The sequence below is a fragment of the Chanos chanos genome, chromosome 7 (genome assembly GCF_902362185.1).
Source record: "Chanos chanos chromosome 7, fChaCha1.1, whole genome shotgun sequence".
Lineage (NCBI taxonomy): Eukaryota > Metazoa > Chordata > Actinopteri > Gonorynchiformes > Chanidae > Chanos > Chanos chanos.
This window is the reverse complement of record NC_044501.1, coordinates 27,410,490-27,427,412: the sequence shown is the minus strand read 5'-3', so window position 1 is coordinate 27,427,412 and position 16,923 is coordinate 27,410,490. Positions and strand designations below refer to the sequence as shown.

General features: G+C 40.0%; 1 protein-coding gene across 1 annotated transcript in view; it reads left to right on the top strand.

Moving 5' to 3' along the window:
• Nucleotides 1-2,976: 2,976 nt before the first annotated feature.
• zdhhc21 (zDHHC palmitoyltransferase 21) overlaps nt 2,977-16,923 on the top strand; it is a 22,783-nt gene continuing 8,836 nt past the window's right edge. The window contains exons 1-5 of the mRNA XM_030780859.1: nt 2,977-3,001; nt 4,996-5,063; nt 7,115-7,270; nt 11,495-11,593; nt 16,588-16,699. Coding sequence (XP_030636719.1) covers nt 7,117-7,270; nt 11,495-11,593; nt 16,588-16,699 — 365 coding nt within the window. The 5' untranslated portion in view covers nt 2,977-3,001; nt 4,996-5,063; nt 7,115-7,116. The remainder of the gene's footprint in view (nt 3,002-4,995; nt 5,064-7,114; nt 7,271-11,494; nt 11,594-16,587; nt 16,700-16,923) is intronic.

Here is a 16,923-nt window from a genome sequence, read left to right as displayed (position 1 = left end):
TAAACTGTGAAGCTATCGAGCACTACAGACACTTGCCGAAATGGCTGTAGGGGACTTCTCTTTCAAAATAAAAGCTTCCCCTCAGGAAGTCAAATTCAAGAAGTCAAAACAAAATAAAAGATTATAAATAAAAGTTAAAAGGTCAGCATTCAAAAGTGAACGCTCTATTTTTTGCCAAATCAGATCGGAGAATCTTTGGTAGGGAGTTAAAAAACAAATTTTATTAGTCAGTTCATTGCATATGCAAAGACTGGATTTTTATAAATAAATGCATAAAACAGTGAGTAAATTGGTAAATAATTTAATCAATACATTATTGTTTTATTTTGAGATGATTAAAGAATGTAGACCTTATTATTATGAAATCTTATTTGTGATGACCTTTTTCACAATAAAGTGTTAGGATTTCGTTTTCATTTCCTAATTACATGCTGCATTTTCAAATGACATTTTTGCCAAAAACTAACCTACCAAACAGCACAAAACAAAACAAAATAAAAACAAAACATATTTTCACATCATGTTTTCTGCACAACATAATACTGAGTGGTGTTTTCCTTAACTGATCTTTTCATTTCAAAACTTGACCATGCTTGAAAATAAGTTATATCAGTCAACACAAAAAGGACTGAAGTCTCTCACTGACTGGTCTGTCAGTCCTCAGTGACTGGCCATTTTCTCCAGCTAGTTCAGAGAATGTTGCTAGGAGACATCCTTAGAGCTTGTCGGATGGGATCCGGCTTCTGGATCCGAGATAGTGCATCCTGAGAGTTGACACTGATCTGCTTAAATAGTACTCATATACAGGCTTTAGTGACTGAAGTGACTTAAACAGTAGGCCTACTCATATACAGGCTTTAGTGACTGAAGTGACTTAAACAGTACTTATATACAGGCTTTAGTGACTGAAGTGACTTAAACAGTACTCATATGCAGGCTTTAGTGACTGAAGTGACTTAAACAGTACTCATATGCAGGCTTTAGTGACTGAAGTGACTTAAACAGTACTTATATACAGGCTTTAGTGACTGAAGTGACTTAAACAGTACTCATATGCAGGCTTCAGTGACTGAAGTGACTTAAACAGTACTCATATGCAGGCTTTAGTGACTGAAGTGACTTAAACAGTACTCATATGCAGGCTTCAGTGACTGAAGTGACTTAAACAGTACTCATATGCAGGCTTTAGTGACTCAAGTGACTTAAACAGTACTCATATGCAGGCTTTAGTGACTGAAGTGACTTAAACAGTAGGCCTACTCATATACAGGCTTCAGTGACTGAAGTGACTTAAACAGTACTCATATACAGGCTTTAGTGACTGAAGTGACTTAAACAGTACTCATATACAAGCTTTAGTGACTGAGGTCTCTGAGGCTCTACTGACCAGATCCAACACAGCACTATACCGTAAATGACAAGTGCTGCTATACATCTAAAGGCCCACAGATGTTAACAAGGGCCCATTTTGATAACTGCTATCTTGTAGGTAAAACATTAACATTTTTTTCTATATACATTACTTCAACAGACATTTTTTCCCCAGTATGTTGAAAACCAGTGAGTATATCAATGTGCTATGTTCTACTCTGAAAATAACTTTACCCCCCCATAATGAACCAGTGGTAAATGTTATTGCTTCATCCCAGCTTACATGTGAGAACATGAGAATGGTGTCATCAAAATTATACACGGTATAGACAATATTACTATGGCAAGAAATACTTTTATAGGCCCTATTCATGTTTGAAAATTCACTGTTGATGCAACCACATCAGATGACAGAATAGTAAATTGATGTAGACTTAGGTGAAAGTTTGTGATGAAAAAATCAAGAAGTCAGAGGAGAGAAGAAATGCCAAAGTGAAGGTTTATAATGGGTTCATATGCCCCCAAAAGACGAACATTTAGTTTAAGGTTATCATCAGTATATAAATCAATATATAAAGGTTGGTAAAACAAAAGACAACACTTAAAATTAATAGATGCAGCTTGGTCATATATTTAATTTACTTTTGGGTCTGCTTGTTTGTGCATGTATTTGTTATTATTTAGAAATTCATTAATATGAATTTTATGCAAAATCCATACCGAGCAAGTAGCTAATAAATTTATGCAAAATCCATACCAAGCAAGTAGCTAATAAATAGATTTTCAAACATCTGTTTTATCAGTTAATCTACTTTTCTCATCTAGTCCTTTATTTTGACAAAAAGTAAAATTGCATGACCAGCTTCCAAAGCATAAACACAAGATACTACAACTAACTGGAACATTATCACATAACACGTGGAAAGTATTCCTGTTCAGACAATGGCCAAATGGTTCACAAATGCAAATTAAACACTGAGTACCAGATCATAGTAGTATCTGCAGTAGGTCATTTGAGGGAGGATGCTATCCCCCATGTTTGCAAAATGACCAAAACGCACCCCCCCTGTTAACCTGTGTATTGTGAAAAACGTAAGAAAACCCTGTCTGAATAAACTCAGACCGCTGCATAAAATTTAAAGATGTATTTAGTCATTATTGCATACACAGTTGTAAGAAGTCAATTGTATCAGGGAGAGACGGAAGATAACTCAATAACATAGACCTATAGGATTAGAAACGTCACACTTATGGATAAGGCATCCTGCAGCAATGCCTTTTGGGAAGTGTACATGGGTGTGTGTGTGTGTGTGAGTTGTTAGTTGGTGGTGTGGGAGCAGGGGGGTGCTCCCACTGGGCCATCCAACCTGTTACAAAATAATAAATCACCTACTGAGTATCTGATCATAGTAATCTAATAACATACAAAAATACCACTGTCCTTTAAGCACGCATTTTTTTCAATAATAAGCGATAGGGCGCTCGTTGTATGGAGTGCTGTATTCAGTGTAAAAGTCTCACACTTTCACGTTTCTGACGTGATTTGCTGTCTCCAGTCCGGAAGAGAGCTCTCAGAACACATTGGAGATCAAACAAGTAGACAAGCTCTTTTACGCTTCGCTGGCAACGCGTAAGTATTTATTTCTGGAAGCTGATTTTATTAATTTCGGATATGACTTCACTGTTTCTCTTGTAACGTTGATTATTGCAGAGTTGACTTAAAACGTTAGCACAAACAAACGTAAGGTTTTGGGAACACGCAGCTGTGGATAGATTCATAGCTGTCAACCTTAATATGAGTAAGAATTTCTCAACGTTTTACAAGGTCAGTTTTTGTCTACAACAGCGTAACACTGGGTGCAGCATTTTAGAAAAATCTACGAGAACTACATGTTTTTCGCTTTGTCTGCGTTCTTGCTATGGAGATAATGTAAAGGCTAGTACATACTGAGTCACCGCGAACTGTTCCTCTGTAAGCTCAGGGCAGCATTTTTTTACGGTTTATTTATAGTCATACGTGTAGCCCGAAGAAAGACACATTGCCTTGCTTGAATGACGAGTTACGACGTTTAGCTTGGTCTAATTAATATCACCCTAGCTGCTTTAATATGTCAAGGAAGAGGGGCGTAGGAGTGACACGGATTACTCAACAGGCAGCACTGATTCAGGAGATGCTGGTTTCTCTCGTCTTGGCAGGCGCGTGTTGACCAACGTTTTTTTCAACCTCCACCCTTTTCTTCTGGATGCCAGAACATGCAACTATCGCTATCATGAATCAGTGAGCAAGTGTCTTCTTTAGCAACAGAGTATTTGTACAGTAAAACATAGCCAAACACTGCAATTTCACTCTTTCGCGCTTGGTATGCTGGAGTGTAACACTTTGACACTGAATTGGAAGTTTCTGAGCGAACCTTAACTTGGCTCGGAAAAACCAAGGCTCTCGTCGTTAAACACGAAGTTTACAAGTAGCACTAAATCTTAGAATGGTACTGGTATCCTTTTCGTGGATTTGCATAACCGTGCTCAAAATAACATGGATGGATAGCGAATTGAAAATCGTGACAGTGAAAAGGGCGTGCAAGTGGTATCATATGTGGTGTGTAGCGTGTGTGCTCGTGGTGGGGAGAAGAACATGGTCGTATGATATGTGGTCGGCTGCGTGTGTGCCCGTTTTAGGGAAAGGTACCTGCGTTTGGTGTCATAGGCGGCCTGTATGTTTTGTGGAAGACAGATTAAGATTTGTACCAGAGTGAGTATGAGTATAAGAGATAGTAGAGGGACTAGAGTGGATTGAAAAGCACAGCAGTGTGAATGGACAGATAGAAGAGTGGATGGAGATACGAGGAGGATGGATTACACACTAGAAAAGAAAGAAAAAAATAGAAAGCTGGGCTGTGTTGTGTTGTTATTGTTCTTGAAAGCAGGCTTGTGGTAATGTGAACAGTTGTCATAAAGAGTTTGTTAGTGAGCATCCTGTTTCTTCCAGCAGATAACAGCAAGGGATGATTGAGTGGAAGTATGGTAATGAGGAAATGAGGCTTTTTCTTTTTTTGTAGTTTTAGAGTGAAGTGTAGTTTAAGAAAGTGTTTCTATCGATTAAAAAGTATGACAGCATGGATAGAGCATTGGACGAATGAAATAGTGGATGAAAAGATGACAGAATGAATGGAACAATGGAACGGATGTTATAACAGGGTGATTGTTTTAATTATGAGACACGGAACGGATGCATAGTAATGATGATATAATATAATAATATGTGAATAATGCATGTGCAACAGATGGTTAATAAGCATGGATGGAAAATTCTCGAAAATGGGGCATGATTGGTCAGTTTTGCAGCATTAAATGAGAAGAGTAAAATGAAGAGCCTATAGCAGTTGAACAAGTGTGTGTTCATTAGAGAGCAGTTTAAAACGTGGACTTGTGTAAATGGAGGGAAAGAGCGATGGAAACAGTGAGAGCTGAACAAAGAGGAAGGTGGAGAGCTACATTAAGAGAACTCAGCTTTCTCTTAATGTGTCTCAGTGTTGCCCATTTAAAGTAGTGTGTCATAAACACGTAAACACTCATGCATCTTGAATCACTATGAATTGTGTGTCTGTTTAATTTGTTTATTCTCAGGTCTCCATGGCAGCAGCAAGTGCAATGCAACTGATTTCTACACGCTGAAGGGAAAACAAGAGAAAGAGGTAAATCACTCGTTTAGGCACTTCTGACACCCAGGGGCATATACAGCCCTAGAGTTTTGCAACTGCAGCCCATGCAAATAAGGAACTTTTAAATTAAGAAACATTTATTATTCAGCTTCAGCAATGAGCCCCAGTTCCCGTGTTAGAGTCGTGCTGTACATTTCCCCCATGGTCCAGTGCATCTGTTGCAACTCGTCTGTGGTGAGGGAAGTGGCAGACAAACAGAGTCAGATGTGTTGGGTACTGGATAAGAAACTAAAATAGTGTTGTGCTTTAAGGACTATTAAGGATTTTTCTAAGCTTTGAATTAAATATATTTAATGCTGCTTTTAATGCAAGATGTAGAATATTCCATAGTGAAGGGACATATATATTTAAGGGTGTAATGACGCAGACTTATAGGGCAGACTTATAGGTCCTTAGATTAATATTAGACATAATATATATATAAAAAACATAACAGATCATGCATTTATACATAGAGATTCACGTCTTGCTAGAATTAACATGTAGAATTGATAAAACATACGCCTTCTTGATCAGAGTACAAATGGTTTAGTGCATAATGACTTGAGAATGTTGACATTTGTTGAGGTGTCTTCATTCTGTCTGAACAAGATCATCTGAAGGTGTGAAGGATGTGTTGGTAATATGTTCTTGCCAGGATAATCTCTTTTTATCCTGACACCTAAAACTTTAAGAGAACAGTCTGTTATTCAGGTTGAAACTGGCCCCCTTTTTTTCTCTAAAGGGAAATATCCTCTAAGAGTATCCCAACATCAGGATATAAATATATTAATGCCCTTAACACATCGTTTGGTATCAAAGTTAACTTGTTAAGTTTTGAGATTAAAATGAGATGGATTAACAGGTAAAGAAGTTGTGTGAGGAAGCGTCGCCTAGGTGACTGAGCGGGTGAATTTTAACGCAGAAATAGAATAGAAATACAAAAAGAAATAAAATGGAAATACAACATGAGACCGCCCCATCAAATGAGAGTAAAGCATTCTTTACAACACTCATAAATGCTCACAGCTTCCCATAACTGTGTTAACTCTGACTGCACTGCCTTAAGGTGGCTAGATGAATAGTGAAACCGATCAGCTTTGGAAAATTTTGATAGAACTACCAGGGTTGTCTTTGAATAACCTATTTTTGATCTCTTCATCCCTGTTTTGAGGGTCTGAATGTCAAATTTAGTTTCCACTTCAGTACTTCAAGTTTAAAGTATTTATCATCAAAACATGTTTATGATCAAAATATTTGGACGATGCTGTTGTTAGCAAGCGTCAGTGTATACTAGGAAAGGAAGAACTGCTCTGTTTGAGTGTGGACGCTAACACCAGTGAACAACAGAAATAAAACATATCTGATGGAGTTTGTTTTTGTGGTCTTGTCCCTTTTTACGTTAAAAACATGACACCTACAACTTAGTACACTGTTAATTAAATGGAAACATTTTTAATTAGGACTAAGTTGGACCACTTTGTTTGTAAGCACAGTTAATTACAATTAAGGTCTTTTAATAACAAAATAATAAACAAAGTAATAGAAGCTATCACATTAGCTAGGAAAAAAAAGAAAAGAAAAGTTATATATGATTATTTGACAGCTTTAATAAGGACGTAATTAAAATATGCCCACTTGTAAATTGCAAACGCAGCTTAGTCTAATTGTACTGAATAGCATTCACAAATTTGAAAGACGTCCTGGACCGGAAGGAAAAGCAGAGGCCGTCAGGGACTGGAGCAGTATGGGTATTGATTATTAGCCAGTGCTTTTATAGGTGGACCGTTTGGTCTAAGCCCAGAAGTGTCGTAAGCTCTCACTCAAACACAAATCCAATGGAAGTGAATGCTAATGCACCAGCTGATATTTTTGTCCTCTCCTCACAAGCAGATCGATAAATTCCATATTAAATTGTGTTCGACTCTTCATGCGTAGGCCACTTGAAATGTCAGACTGTGCCAGTAAACCTTCAGTTTCGAGTCATGCTTCCAGTTCTTTGAGAGAGTAGTTTCATTGTTTTGTCTTCCTTTTTCCCCCGGCAGGTATGAAGGTGCGACTACACTTTGTGGTGGACCCCATGGGCTGGTTCTGTATCAGCATGGTGGTCTTCGTCTGGCTTTACAACACCTACTTCATCCCAAAACTCGTGCTGCTCCCTCACTACAACGAGGGCCACATCTCAGGAGTCCCTGTTCTCTGTAAGTAAACGCTGATAGTTTGGTTCTGCTTTTTTTCTTTTATTTGGTGATTCTGTCATTTATCTATCCATCTATCCATACATCTGTCCATCTACCATTTATTCATTTGTCTGTCCATCCATCCATCCATCTATTCATCCACCATTCATCCATCAGTCCATCCATCTGTTAATCCATACATCCATCCATCCATTCATTCATCCATTCATCCATTCATTCATTATGTTTGTTTGTTCGTTCATTTGTTAGTTGTCTTCAGTTCTCCAGCCCTCCGTCCGTGTTTTTAATCTCTCACTCATTTGTTTTCCCTCACACAGAGACTCCCTCCTTATCTTGGTAGGCCATAAAGATTTATTCCGTTTGTTACTCTCATGTACCGAGTTATTTTTCTGTAGACCTCTGACGCGGTCCATCACATTTTCAGACTGGGTTTAGTGTGAGATGTAGATCTGCCTCCCTGGCTTCAGTGCTAGGTATACATATTAGATCAGATTAGATTCAACTTTATAGTCATTGTGCAGGTACAAAGCCAATGAAATGCAGTAGCATCTAACCAGAAGTGCAAAAGCATAGTATTATTTAGAGATAAGTGCAGGTATAAGTGAATACTGAAGCAAGTGATGCCATGTCTTACAGTATGTACAGCATTATAGACAGTGGTGAGCAATATATACAGACAATGTACATGTATATATATTTATTTATACATTTATTTATATATATTTATAAAAATCCATAAAAAATCCATGTTCCATTAGAAATGAAATAATCAATTAACTTGTACGTCAATTTGACTTAAGCTGTTTTTTCTCTGAGGATCTGGTTGGAGCAGTAGCAGAGGACCACTGCTCTGATCTAATGCTGATCTAAAGTCAGATGTGTGTGATAGTTAAGACAGAAAGAGCTCTTATCTAATTGGGTCAAGTATCTGTCAGACAGGTTTGTTAGCCAACCAGATAGTTGGGCGTTCGCTATGCGTTTCATGCATAAAGAGGCTCCTTATCTCCACTCTTGTGAATGAATCATTGTGCGGAGCAGGAAAATGAATGGCCGTGACTCTGCTGCTGCCTTTGAGAGAGGCCACTGTTCGACCAGTTAGTTTGCATTCTGTTTACATGCTGTTGTACACAGTTTAAAGAGTATGAGGTTAGTTGTTTGTTCAATAGACTGGGAAGTATGGACCACTGTTTTTTTTTCTTCTTTTAAACACATTGCTAGTCTTCAACCGGTAACACAACTGATTTGTATTAAACAAATAAGACTAAACGGAAGGATGCTAATTGTTTAAGTGCTACAAGTCATTCAAGGCTGATGTTACAGTGAGGCTTCTCGAACTGCTATTATTTTATGTGATTTTTTGCATATCTCTCACATAGATGGTAAAATTTTAAGTTTGTCTAATAACAGTGGCTACCTTAACAGACCTGAAATAATAAAGATTTGAATGAAGGACCCTGGAGCAAATCTGAGGACATGGATTTGAGATATCCGGTGGTTTTGTGATCAGGTCTTGACACAAATGTCTTCCTGTAGAGAAATATATGAAACCGCTCTGCAACTACAATTCTTTTCCGTGGGTCAGCATGTGTCTTGAATGCTATGTATGGCATTCTCATGTCATATTTCACACTGCTTAGTCTTGGCTGCCTCTCCTATGTATCCGACACACTTTTTACAAACATTACAGGATATAATCTTACAGAGTATCTGTGAATATTTTGAAGCCACCGTTAAGTGATGTGCTGGTGTTAGACATCAGACTTGGGCTTCTTGTATCACCGCATTCCAACGCGAGTCGCTCACATTGTAAGTGATCAGAATTCATGTTTCGTTTCTGCTCTGACGAGATTTCCTCAAAAGATCAAATGTGAAGAGTTGGTTTGGAGGGTATGTTGATATGTCACCCCTGAAGTCTGGCTCCGTTGACTCTCTGTGTGTTAAGGTCCTGACCACAGCACTCTTTTTCCATGCTCTGTGACTCATTTTAAGACCCGTGATGTAGAGCTGTCGTGACGTGCGTGTCACTCCAGCTCCCTCACTTTGGCTTTGAATGGCTTTATTGCCCCTAATGGCTCTCCATAAACTGACCTGGCCATGGTCTACTTTGATAAGCTTTTACCGTTTGTAGTCTGTTGAAACACACTTTATATTTGCTTCTGATTTGTGAAATATTCTTACATTGTGCTTAGGATGGATTCAGATGTGGGTTTGACCTGATGTGAGGTTTTCAACACTACAACTTATTTTTTGCTCATCTCCATCATAATTTAAACATGCACAGTAGTCATTCACCTATTCCTCCATTAGAAGAACTGGACACACCCACCGTGGACAGTCGTCCCTCTGGCCCTGTTTACACCTTGCATTAAGATCCGATTTCGGTCATCCGATCAAAAGTGGACAGCTCAAAAGTACAGGTGTAAACGCATCCAATGCGTATTGAGGTCGCATCGAGATGCAATCACTCAGACCACATTCGGAGGTGGTCTGGACCGCATATGACCACATTCTTACAGCAGTGTAAACACGAACGCAAACTCCACCACATTGAACGACAACCTACTCAACTGACGTCCTCTGCTTACGCGGAGGTACGAACTCATCGGTGATCACCAAATTTCTCTCAGACATCTCTTGTCAGAAACGCCTCCTCCTGTCAAAAAATCAAAATCGAAATCCTAGGAGTATGGTCATTATCTCACGTTAAGTGTTTTCCTCTCCATTGACGCCCATTATAAGGAAACAACGTGGCTTAATGTGCCCTAATGTCCCAAAACAGCGATCAGTGATCACCACATTTGTCCAGCATCTCACATGTCATAAACACTATTTCCAATCAAAAAAGCAAAACTGAAATTCAATGAAAGGGGTAACGTGTTGAAAATGATTTACTTGTTTATTTGCATATAGAGCGGGGAAGTGACATCCGATCCCAAGTGGTCACTCGAGACACAGATTCTAAAGCCAGGTGTAAACGGACGTACTTAGAGTTGTCCACTTGTGATCGGATCACCAAAATCGGATCTTGATGCAAAGTGTAAACAGGGCCTCCGAGCTGTAGACACAGATGCAGTTTATTGGTTGGAAATGCAAGTAGACTTCCTCTTTTTCCTTTCAGTAACTGAAGCACAGCTGTGTGTGCCAAGGCTGGTGTCTGGGTTGATAAATATTGTCACTGACTGATTATAGATCATTTGAGACTTATTAACACCTCTGAATCTTCCAGAGAACGTGAACGTAATTAGTCATCATTCTTGGCTGAACCCTCAACTCTCTTTATCTTGCGGTGTAAAGTGAGCAAAGATTTCCACGGTAACCACACTTCCTTTTCTTTCTTTTCTTTTAAACTCTCTGTGACATTTTGTGGTTATCTTGATCACAGGCTGAGGAATTTATTTTCCTATTTTTATTTCCTTAGCAGTTCTTTTTAACTCAGTATTGTTTTTTTTTTTTAAGTATTCTTTTCCAACAGTGTCATGTGAACTGAGGAAAGACCAGATCTTGTAGTCTGTTTAATGCCTTTGCTAATCCATTAACAATAAATGAAACTGCCTGTATATTTCCTGGTTTCACCTGTAGAACCTCGTTATTTTAATCTGTTTGCAACATATATTCACCGTTTTATCTTGTAACTGTATAGTATGGTGAAACACATACCTTTCATTCATTCTTATGCAAAGTAAACAGTCACTTGACTTTTTCTGCTCAATATCAAAATATGTGAAGAGCACAGTGAATATGTCTTGTACATCTGACTGAGCGAAGCAAAGGAACAAAGCCCAGTTTTGTGCATTGTGTTTGATATTCCAAAGCAATGGGAAAAATTTTGAAACTTCTCACAACCCCACGCTGTCTACAAATTAAACAAAACAAGAGGAGGAAGACTAAATGCTGTCACTAGGTTCATTCTGTTTGAATGTCACAAAACAGCAAAACCAGCAAAACATCAGTGTTCCTAGACAACAAGCAGTTCTGCTCTGTCTGTACTCACTAAACTGCCAGTGTGGATCATGTTGCAGTTTCAACATGTGTTCCATTGAGATTGAATGGCATTTGCAAAATGCTTTAAGAATGGGATCTTCAGTCACACAGTCATTGTGTTTTCTTTCCCATATCTTTTGTCTTTTCTACTTCCCCTGTGAGTGTAGCAAACATAACAATCTCTCTAACTCTCTCTCTCTCTCTCTCTCTCTCTCTCTCTCTCTCCCTCTGTCTGTGTTCCAGGTTACTTCTTAGCGTCACTCTTCTGTGTGTCAGCACTGATAAGGGCTTCCACAGCAGACCCTGGCCGACTCCCTCAGGACCCAGAAATCCCCCACTCAGGTAAACACCCATTTCTTTCTTTCTTTCTTTCTTTCTTTCTTTCTTTCTTTCTTTCTTTCTGTCTGTCCATCTCTCTGTCTGTCTTCCTGTCTTCTTTTCCTCTTCTCTTCCTTTCTGTGCTTGCCTGTCTCTTTTTTTACATGCTGACACAGGACATGAACATCGCGAGTCCTGAGTGGACAGTGAAAATGTTTCTATATGGATTGTGTGGAGGTCACTGAGGTCATACTATGTTGGATGAGCGATACTGAGTCACAGACCACTGCATTGTAAGTGGCATCCTGTTTGTAGGGTGTAGCATGTTGTAAGTAGTTATTCATGTTTGTCCTTTATAAACAGCCACTGCTTAGACTCTTGAGTGACATGATTGGTCAGTTTTTCTTTCTGTTGTTATAAATATCAAAAACTACATTGTTGGAGAAACCTTTAGTACTGTGTTGTGCTTGCACACAATTGCCAGCAGGAGGCAGTCTCGTTACCGTTGCACTATGTTATTGACAACTTTGCTGTATAAGAAGAACTGTCATAATGTGAATTAAACATCTAATTTACAAATTGGGTATAAATAAACTAATTTGTTTATTTTGTAATTGTCTAATATTTTCGGTCCAAATATCTTGGAAGTGGAAGCTGCCCCCCCGAATACTCACTTCAGTGTAATGATTTGAATTGTCCACTAGAGGGAGGTAGAGCACAAGTATTTTGTTGGACACACAGTGTCAAATCTGAAGTACAGTGACCTTATATGGATGTGGAAGAATGGACTGGCCTTTAAAATGAGCCAGTTTTTCAGCTACATTTAGATCCATGTAGAGTTCTTCCCTCACACTGACCTAGTGTGATGGAAGAACTCATGGTGGCTCACTGTTGCCTCACAGCAAGAAGGCCCTGGGTTCGAATCCTGGCCACCCCGGGTCCTTTCTGTGTGGAGTTTGCATGTTCTCCCTGTGTTTGTGTGGGTTTCCTCCGGGCGCATTGGTTTCCTCACACCATCAAAGGATTGTATACTAGGATTAATACTCCTGTCAATGACCTTGACTGAGGCACTGGCAAAAATACCTGGAGGTCCCTGGATGGCTGGGGCTGCTCACTGCTCCTAGCTGTTAGTGTGTGTGTGTGTCCTCACTGCTCTAGTGTGTGTGTGTGTGTGCTCACTGCTCTAGTGTGTGTGTGCTCACTGGTGTATAGGATGGGTTAAATGTAGAGGGTGCATTTCACTGCTCACTGCTCCAGTGTGTGTTTGACCAATAAAGTTCTTCTCCTTCCTCCCCTTTTTCTGCTTCCTCTTCTTCTTCTTCTTCTTCTTCTTCTTCTTCTTCTTCTTCTTCTTCTTCTTCTCCTTCTTCTAGTGCCCTTTATAACACAAAGAGGCTCATACACAGAATTTGTGCTCTTGATTCAAGAATTAAGATCCTGTAATTATAGTTACTTATATAACAGATACTTATATAACATGTAAATCTGACATGGATAAACCTTGGTAACTGTCAGCAATGGGTGATTATTGTCGTAATGAAATGGGCTGAATTTCGCTGTATGCATTGAGCAAGAAATCTGAATTATGCACAGAAGGTAGAAGAATGCACCGTAAAGAAAGGAATTGTATGAAAAATAAGCTTGAGGCAGGTGAAACCGTTGTCACAGGTAGTGCATTCTCCAAATAGTGTTGTGTTTAAAGTGGTTATGTGATTAATATTTATAACCATTAAATGAACTTTATTAAAAAACACCTACCTTGTAGGTAAACCTTGCTGGTGTACAGTTGGAGACTATGGCCCATCTATTGCCACGCAGTACTTGTGTTAAGTGTTCTCTGCCCTGTTAATTAATGGTCAGTTTATGACCACAGGACTGCTGTTAGCTGGATATTTTTGGGTGCCGGACCACTCTCAACCCAGCAGTGACGCTGATGTGTGTAAAAACCCCCAACAAGCTGCTGTGTCTGATACACTCGTACCAGCATGTCACCCACTATCACGTCAGTGTCACTACTGTGTTGAGAATGGTCTGGCACCCAAACAGTATCCAGTCAACAGTGGTCCTGTGGTAGTAAACTGAGCACTGACAAATGGGGTAACAGGGTAGAAGGTGGCTGACAAATCATGCATGGCAACAAGACTAGTTTTTAATAGTACACCTATATAGGTTACCTATAAGGTTAGTGTTTCTAATAAAATAGCCAGTGAGTGTGTATTGTCTATGGTTCTGAATAGTATGTTTGGCAGAATGACAGACAGAAATATTAGCAGTGGTCACACACCTTCTTGGTGAACTCAGACACCTCTTTTAAAGACAAAGACAATATATTTTTAGATTTTTCCATCTCAGGTGGTGTTTGTCCTGATGTCACCTCTGGTGGCGTTTGTCCCGATGTCACCTCTGGTGTGAGGTAGCCATGCACCAGATCCCCAGTCTTCTCTGCCAGGGGAGGATTTCTCGTAGGGGAATCTGTGCTCTGACGGCTCGGTAGGTCTCTGTTTTGTTTGTGTCTTAGACTAAGGCTTCATTAATGGAAACAGAGAGTGGCTTGCCACCTTTCCTGCCTGGACAGAGAATAGCCTGGCGCCAAGCGCGTTAACCGCGAGCTGATTGAGGAAAGCTAGACACCGGCCGGATTAGCGGTGATCCACTTATCTTAATGGATTAACAAACCTTCCCTAAAGTTATTGTCTTTATGTGAGGCTTTGTCAAGGTCACGCCTTTTCGGTAAATTACCTGCGAGAGCAGCCAAGGTGTCCAGCTAGCATAGCTGAAGGTTAGCTTTGCTCTGGAAGTGTGTGAAATTAGACTTTGTACGAAGTGTTTGCGCGCGTCTAGACATTGGTTGTTCACACCTATTGTTTGTCTGGAGGTTCTCTCGTTAAAATAATCTATAAAGACAGAGCAGATCCACCACCTGTGCTTGCCTTGATCTGATCCAAAGAGATACAGAAGATCTGGCTAAGCTTCCCATTAACTGATCTAAAGAGACATAACTGATCCTTCTAATTGCAACTCCCTTCCCCACCACCATCACCACCACCAAAAAAACTGTCATAAGTGCCGTGTCCATTTTACTGTATAGTTCTAGATAAGGGAGTCTTCTTCTGTTTGTCGAGAGTGTGGGAATCAGTTGACTTTATCAGTCAAAATTTAAAATTTACTATAAATATAATGTAAAATATACTGAAAGAAAATATTTTCACGCAAGGTGTGGTTCCTATGGTAACCACGCAGTCTTGCTTTGAGTCGTGTATAAAGAACCCTGACACCTTCGCCCATCATTTTGGCCACCATGGCAAGAAGAAGAGATCTCAGTGGCTTTGACGGATGAAGGATTGTTGGAGTGTAACTGCCAGGATCTTCAGTGAAAAGACTGCCCAACTGGCCAATGTTTCGTGGACAACAGAGGCTAAGGCGTTATCAGGTTGGCATAGAAATGTCAGCTATAGGCACGAGGCTGTGCTCCATGACCACGGCGTCCATGTGTCCGTTACTGATGCAAGTTGAAAAGGTCCAAGTCAGATCATTGCAAATATGTATTGATAGCGCAAGCAAACCGGTTCTTGAAGGACACGACGTCAAGGCCATCAGAGAGGGATACTGAAGCCTGGGTGGCAGTGTGTAAACCTCTTGAATGTGCATTCATGCAAGCAAAGGAGTTGAGGATGCACAGGTTGTGGTCCACCTACCAGTGCAAAGGAAGGTCACATGGTTAGCTGAATCAACATTCAGCGAGCTCTCAACCAGAGGAAAAGTACATGTGTTGGTGAACATTGAAACTGAACTACAAACCTGAGTGTTTCCCATGGTGAAGGGTTCTCATGTCTCTGTCTCTGTCGCTTGTCGCAAGGGTTGTCTTTTTGTGCTGTGGTTATTTTACCTCTGTAACTCTTTTGAGGGAAAGAGAAATGCTAGTAAATGCAGGGCTATTCTGAGACGACACTTTCGTCCCTTTCTTCTTCCTGAGCTCAGCTTAAAGAAGAAAAATAGTGATCTTTTCTTTCCACTTGCAGCTAATACACAGACTTGGAGTATCACTGACTCAAAAACAGTAGTGTAAGAGCAATGCTAACTTGGTGAGTTTTAGATGTTTGCTTTATTGTATTCTCTTGTCCTATAAGTTTAAATGGATGGATATGAGGAAGATCCTTTGTGATGATGGTTTTAAATGATGAGTCAATGTAAGGGTATAGATTTATAGTATTTTGATGGGGGCTTCCCCACCAAAAAAAACCCCAACAACTTCACTTTTGTCAGACACCCGGAAAAAGAACCTGTCCTACCATTTTGCCTCGCTTGACAAGTTCCCACTCACACGGACAGTTCCATGTTATTAGACTGGATTACGCACTGGCAGATTACCATGGAACTGTCATGACCATGTTTCTGCATTGTTGACGACAAGGGCTTAATACTCACCTGTTTACCTTGCCGCCTCAGGTATCTTTGACAACTGTTGTCCCAACTCGTGGCTTGAGTTGGCTTGCAAAGGTTAAGTTCTACTAGAAGGGTGAGACATTTGGCTTCCAACCTTGAGTGTCATGTTTTAAATGCGAAGTAGCACAAGCTAATGTGAGGAAGTCCTCGAGACAAATAATTATGAGGAAAGTATGTTTGGGTTTTAAAAAACTTAAAAACTTAAAATACTGTATTATTTAGTTTAGTGTTTTTAAACAGTGCTGTGATATAGTGTTTTGAGCTCATTGTGGAGTGTAAGTCTGAGGAGCAGTGAAAGTTTTCACTCATCAGGTACTCGTTCATAACTTTAAGCTTCCACCTCTGTCTCTCCATGCCAACAGACGACCAATTGGAGCTCATTGGTGTCAGCCACCGATCAATAAGCATGAAGTGTCTATGTTTGTGACTTGGAACATGACCAGTGAGAGCTGTGTAATTGTGAATGTGACCAATAAGACCTGTATATTTCTGAATATGACCGATAAGCTCGATCCTCTGTATTCGTATTTGAGCATGCAACCAGTGAACCTGAAGCATCCGTGTTTGTGTTTCAGAGCGCGACCGATGGGAGATGTGCAATAAATGTAACATGCTGAGGCCAAAGAGGTCCCACCACTGCAGTCGCTGCGGTCACTGTGTCCGGAGAATGGACCATCACTGTCCCTGGTCAGTCTCTTTTCTTTTAGATCAGTGTTTCTCAGCCCTGCTTACGAAAAACCCACAGCTGTGCTCATTTCACCACTCTCCCTGCTCTAACACAACCCATTCAGCTAATCAAGCAACAGATAGTAATTATCTGCAGAGTGCATGCGGGTGTGTCAGAGCAGGGGGAACCCTTGATAGCCCAACCGGAAGTCCTCTCTAACTGATTAAACATTGAATGTCTCAGA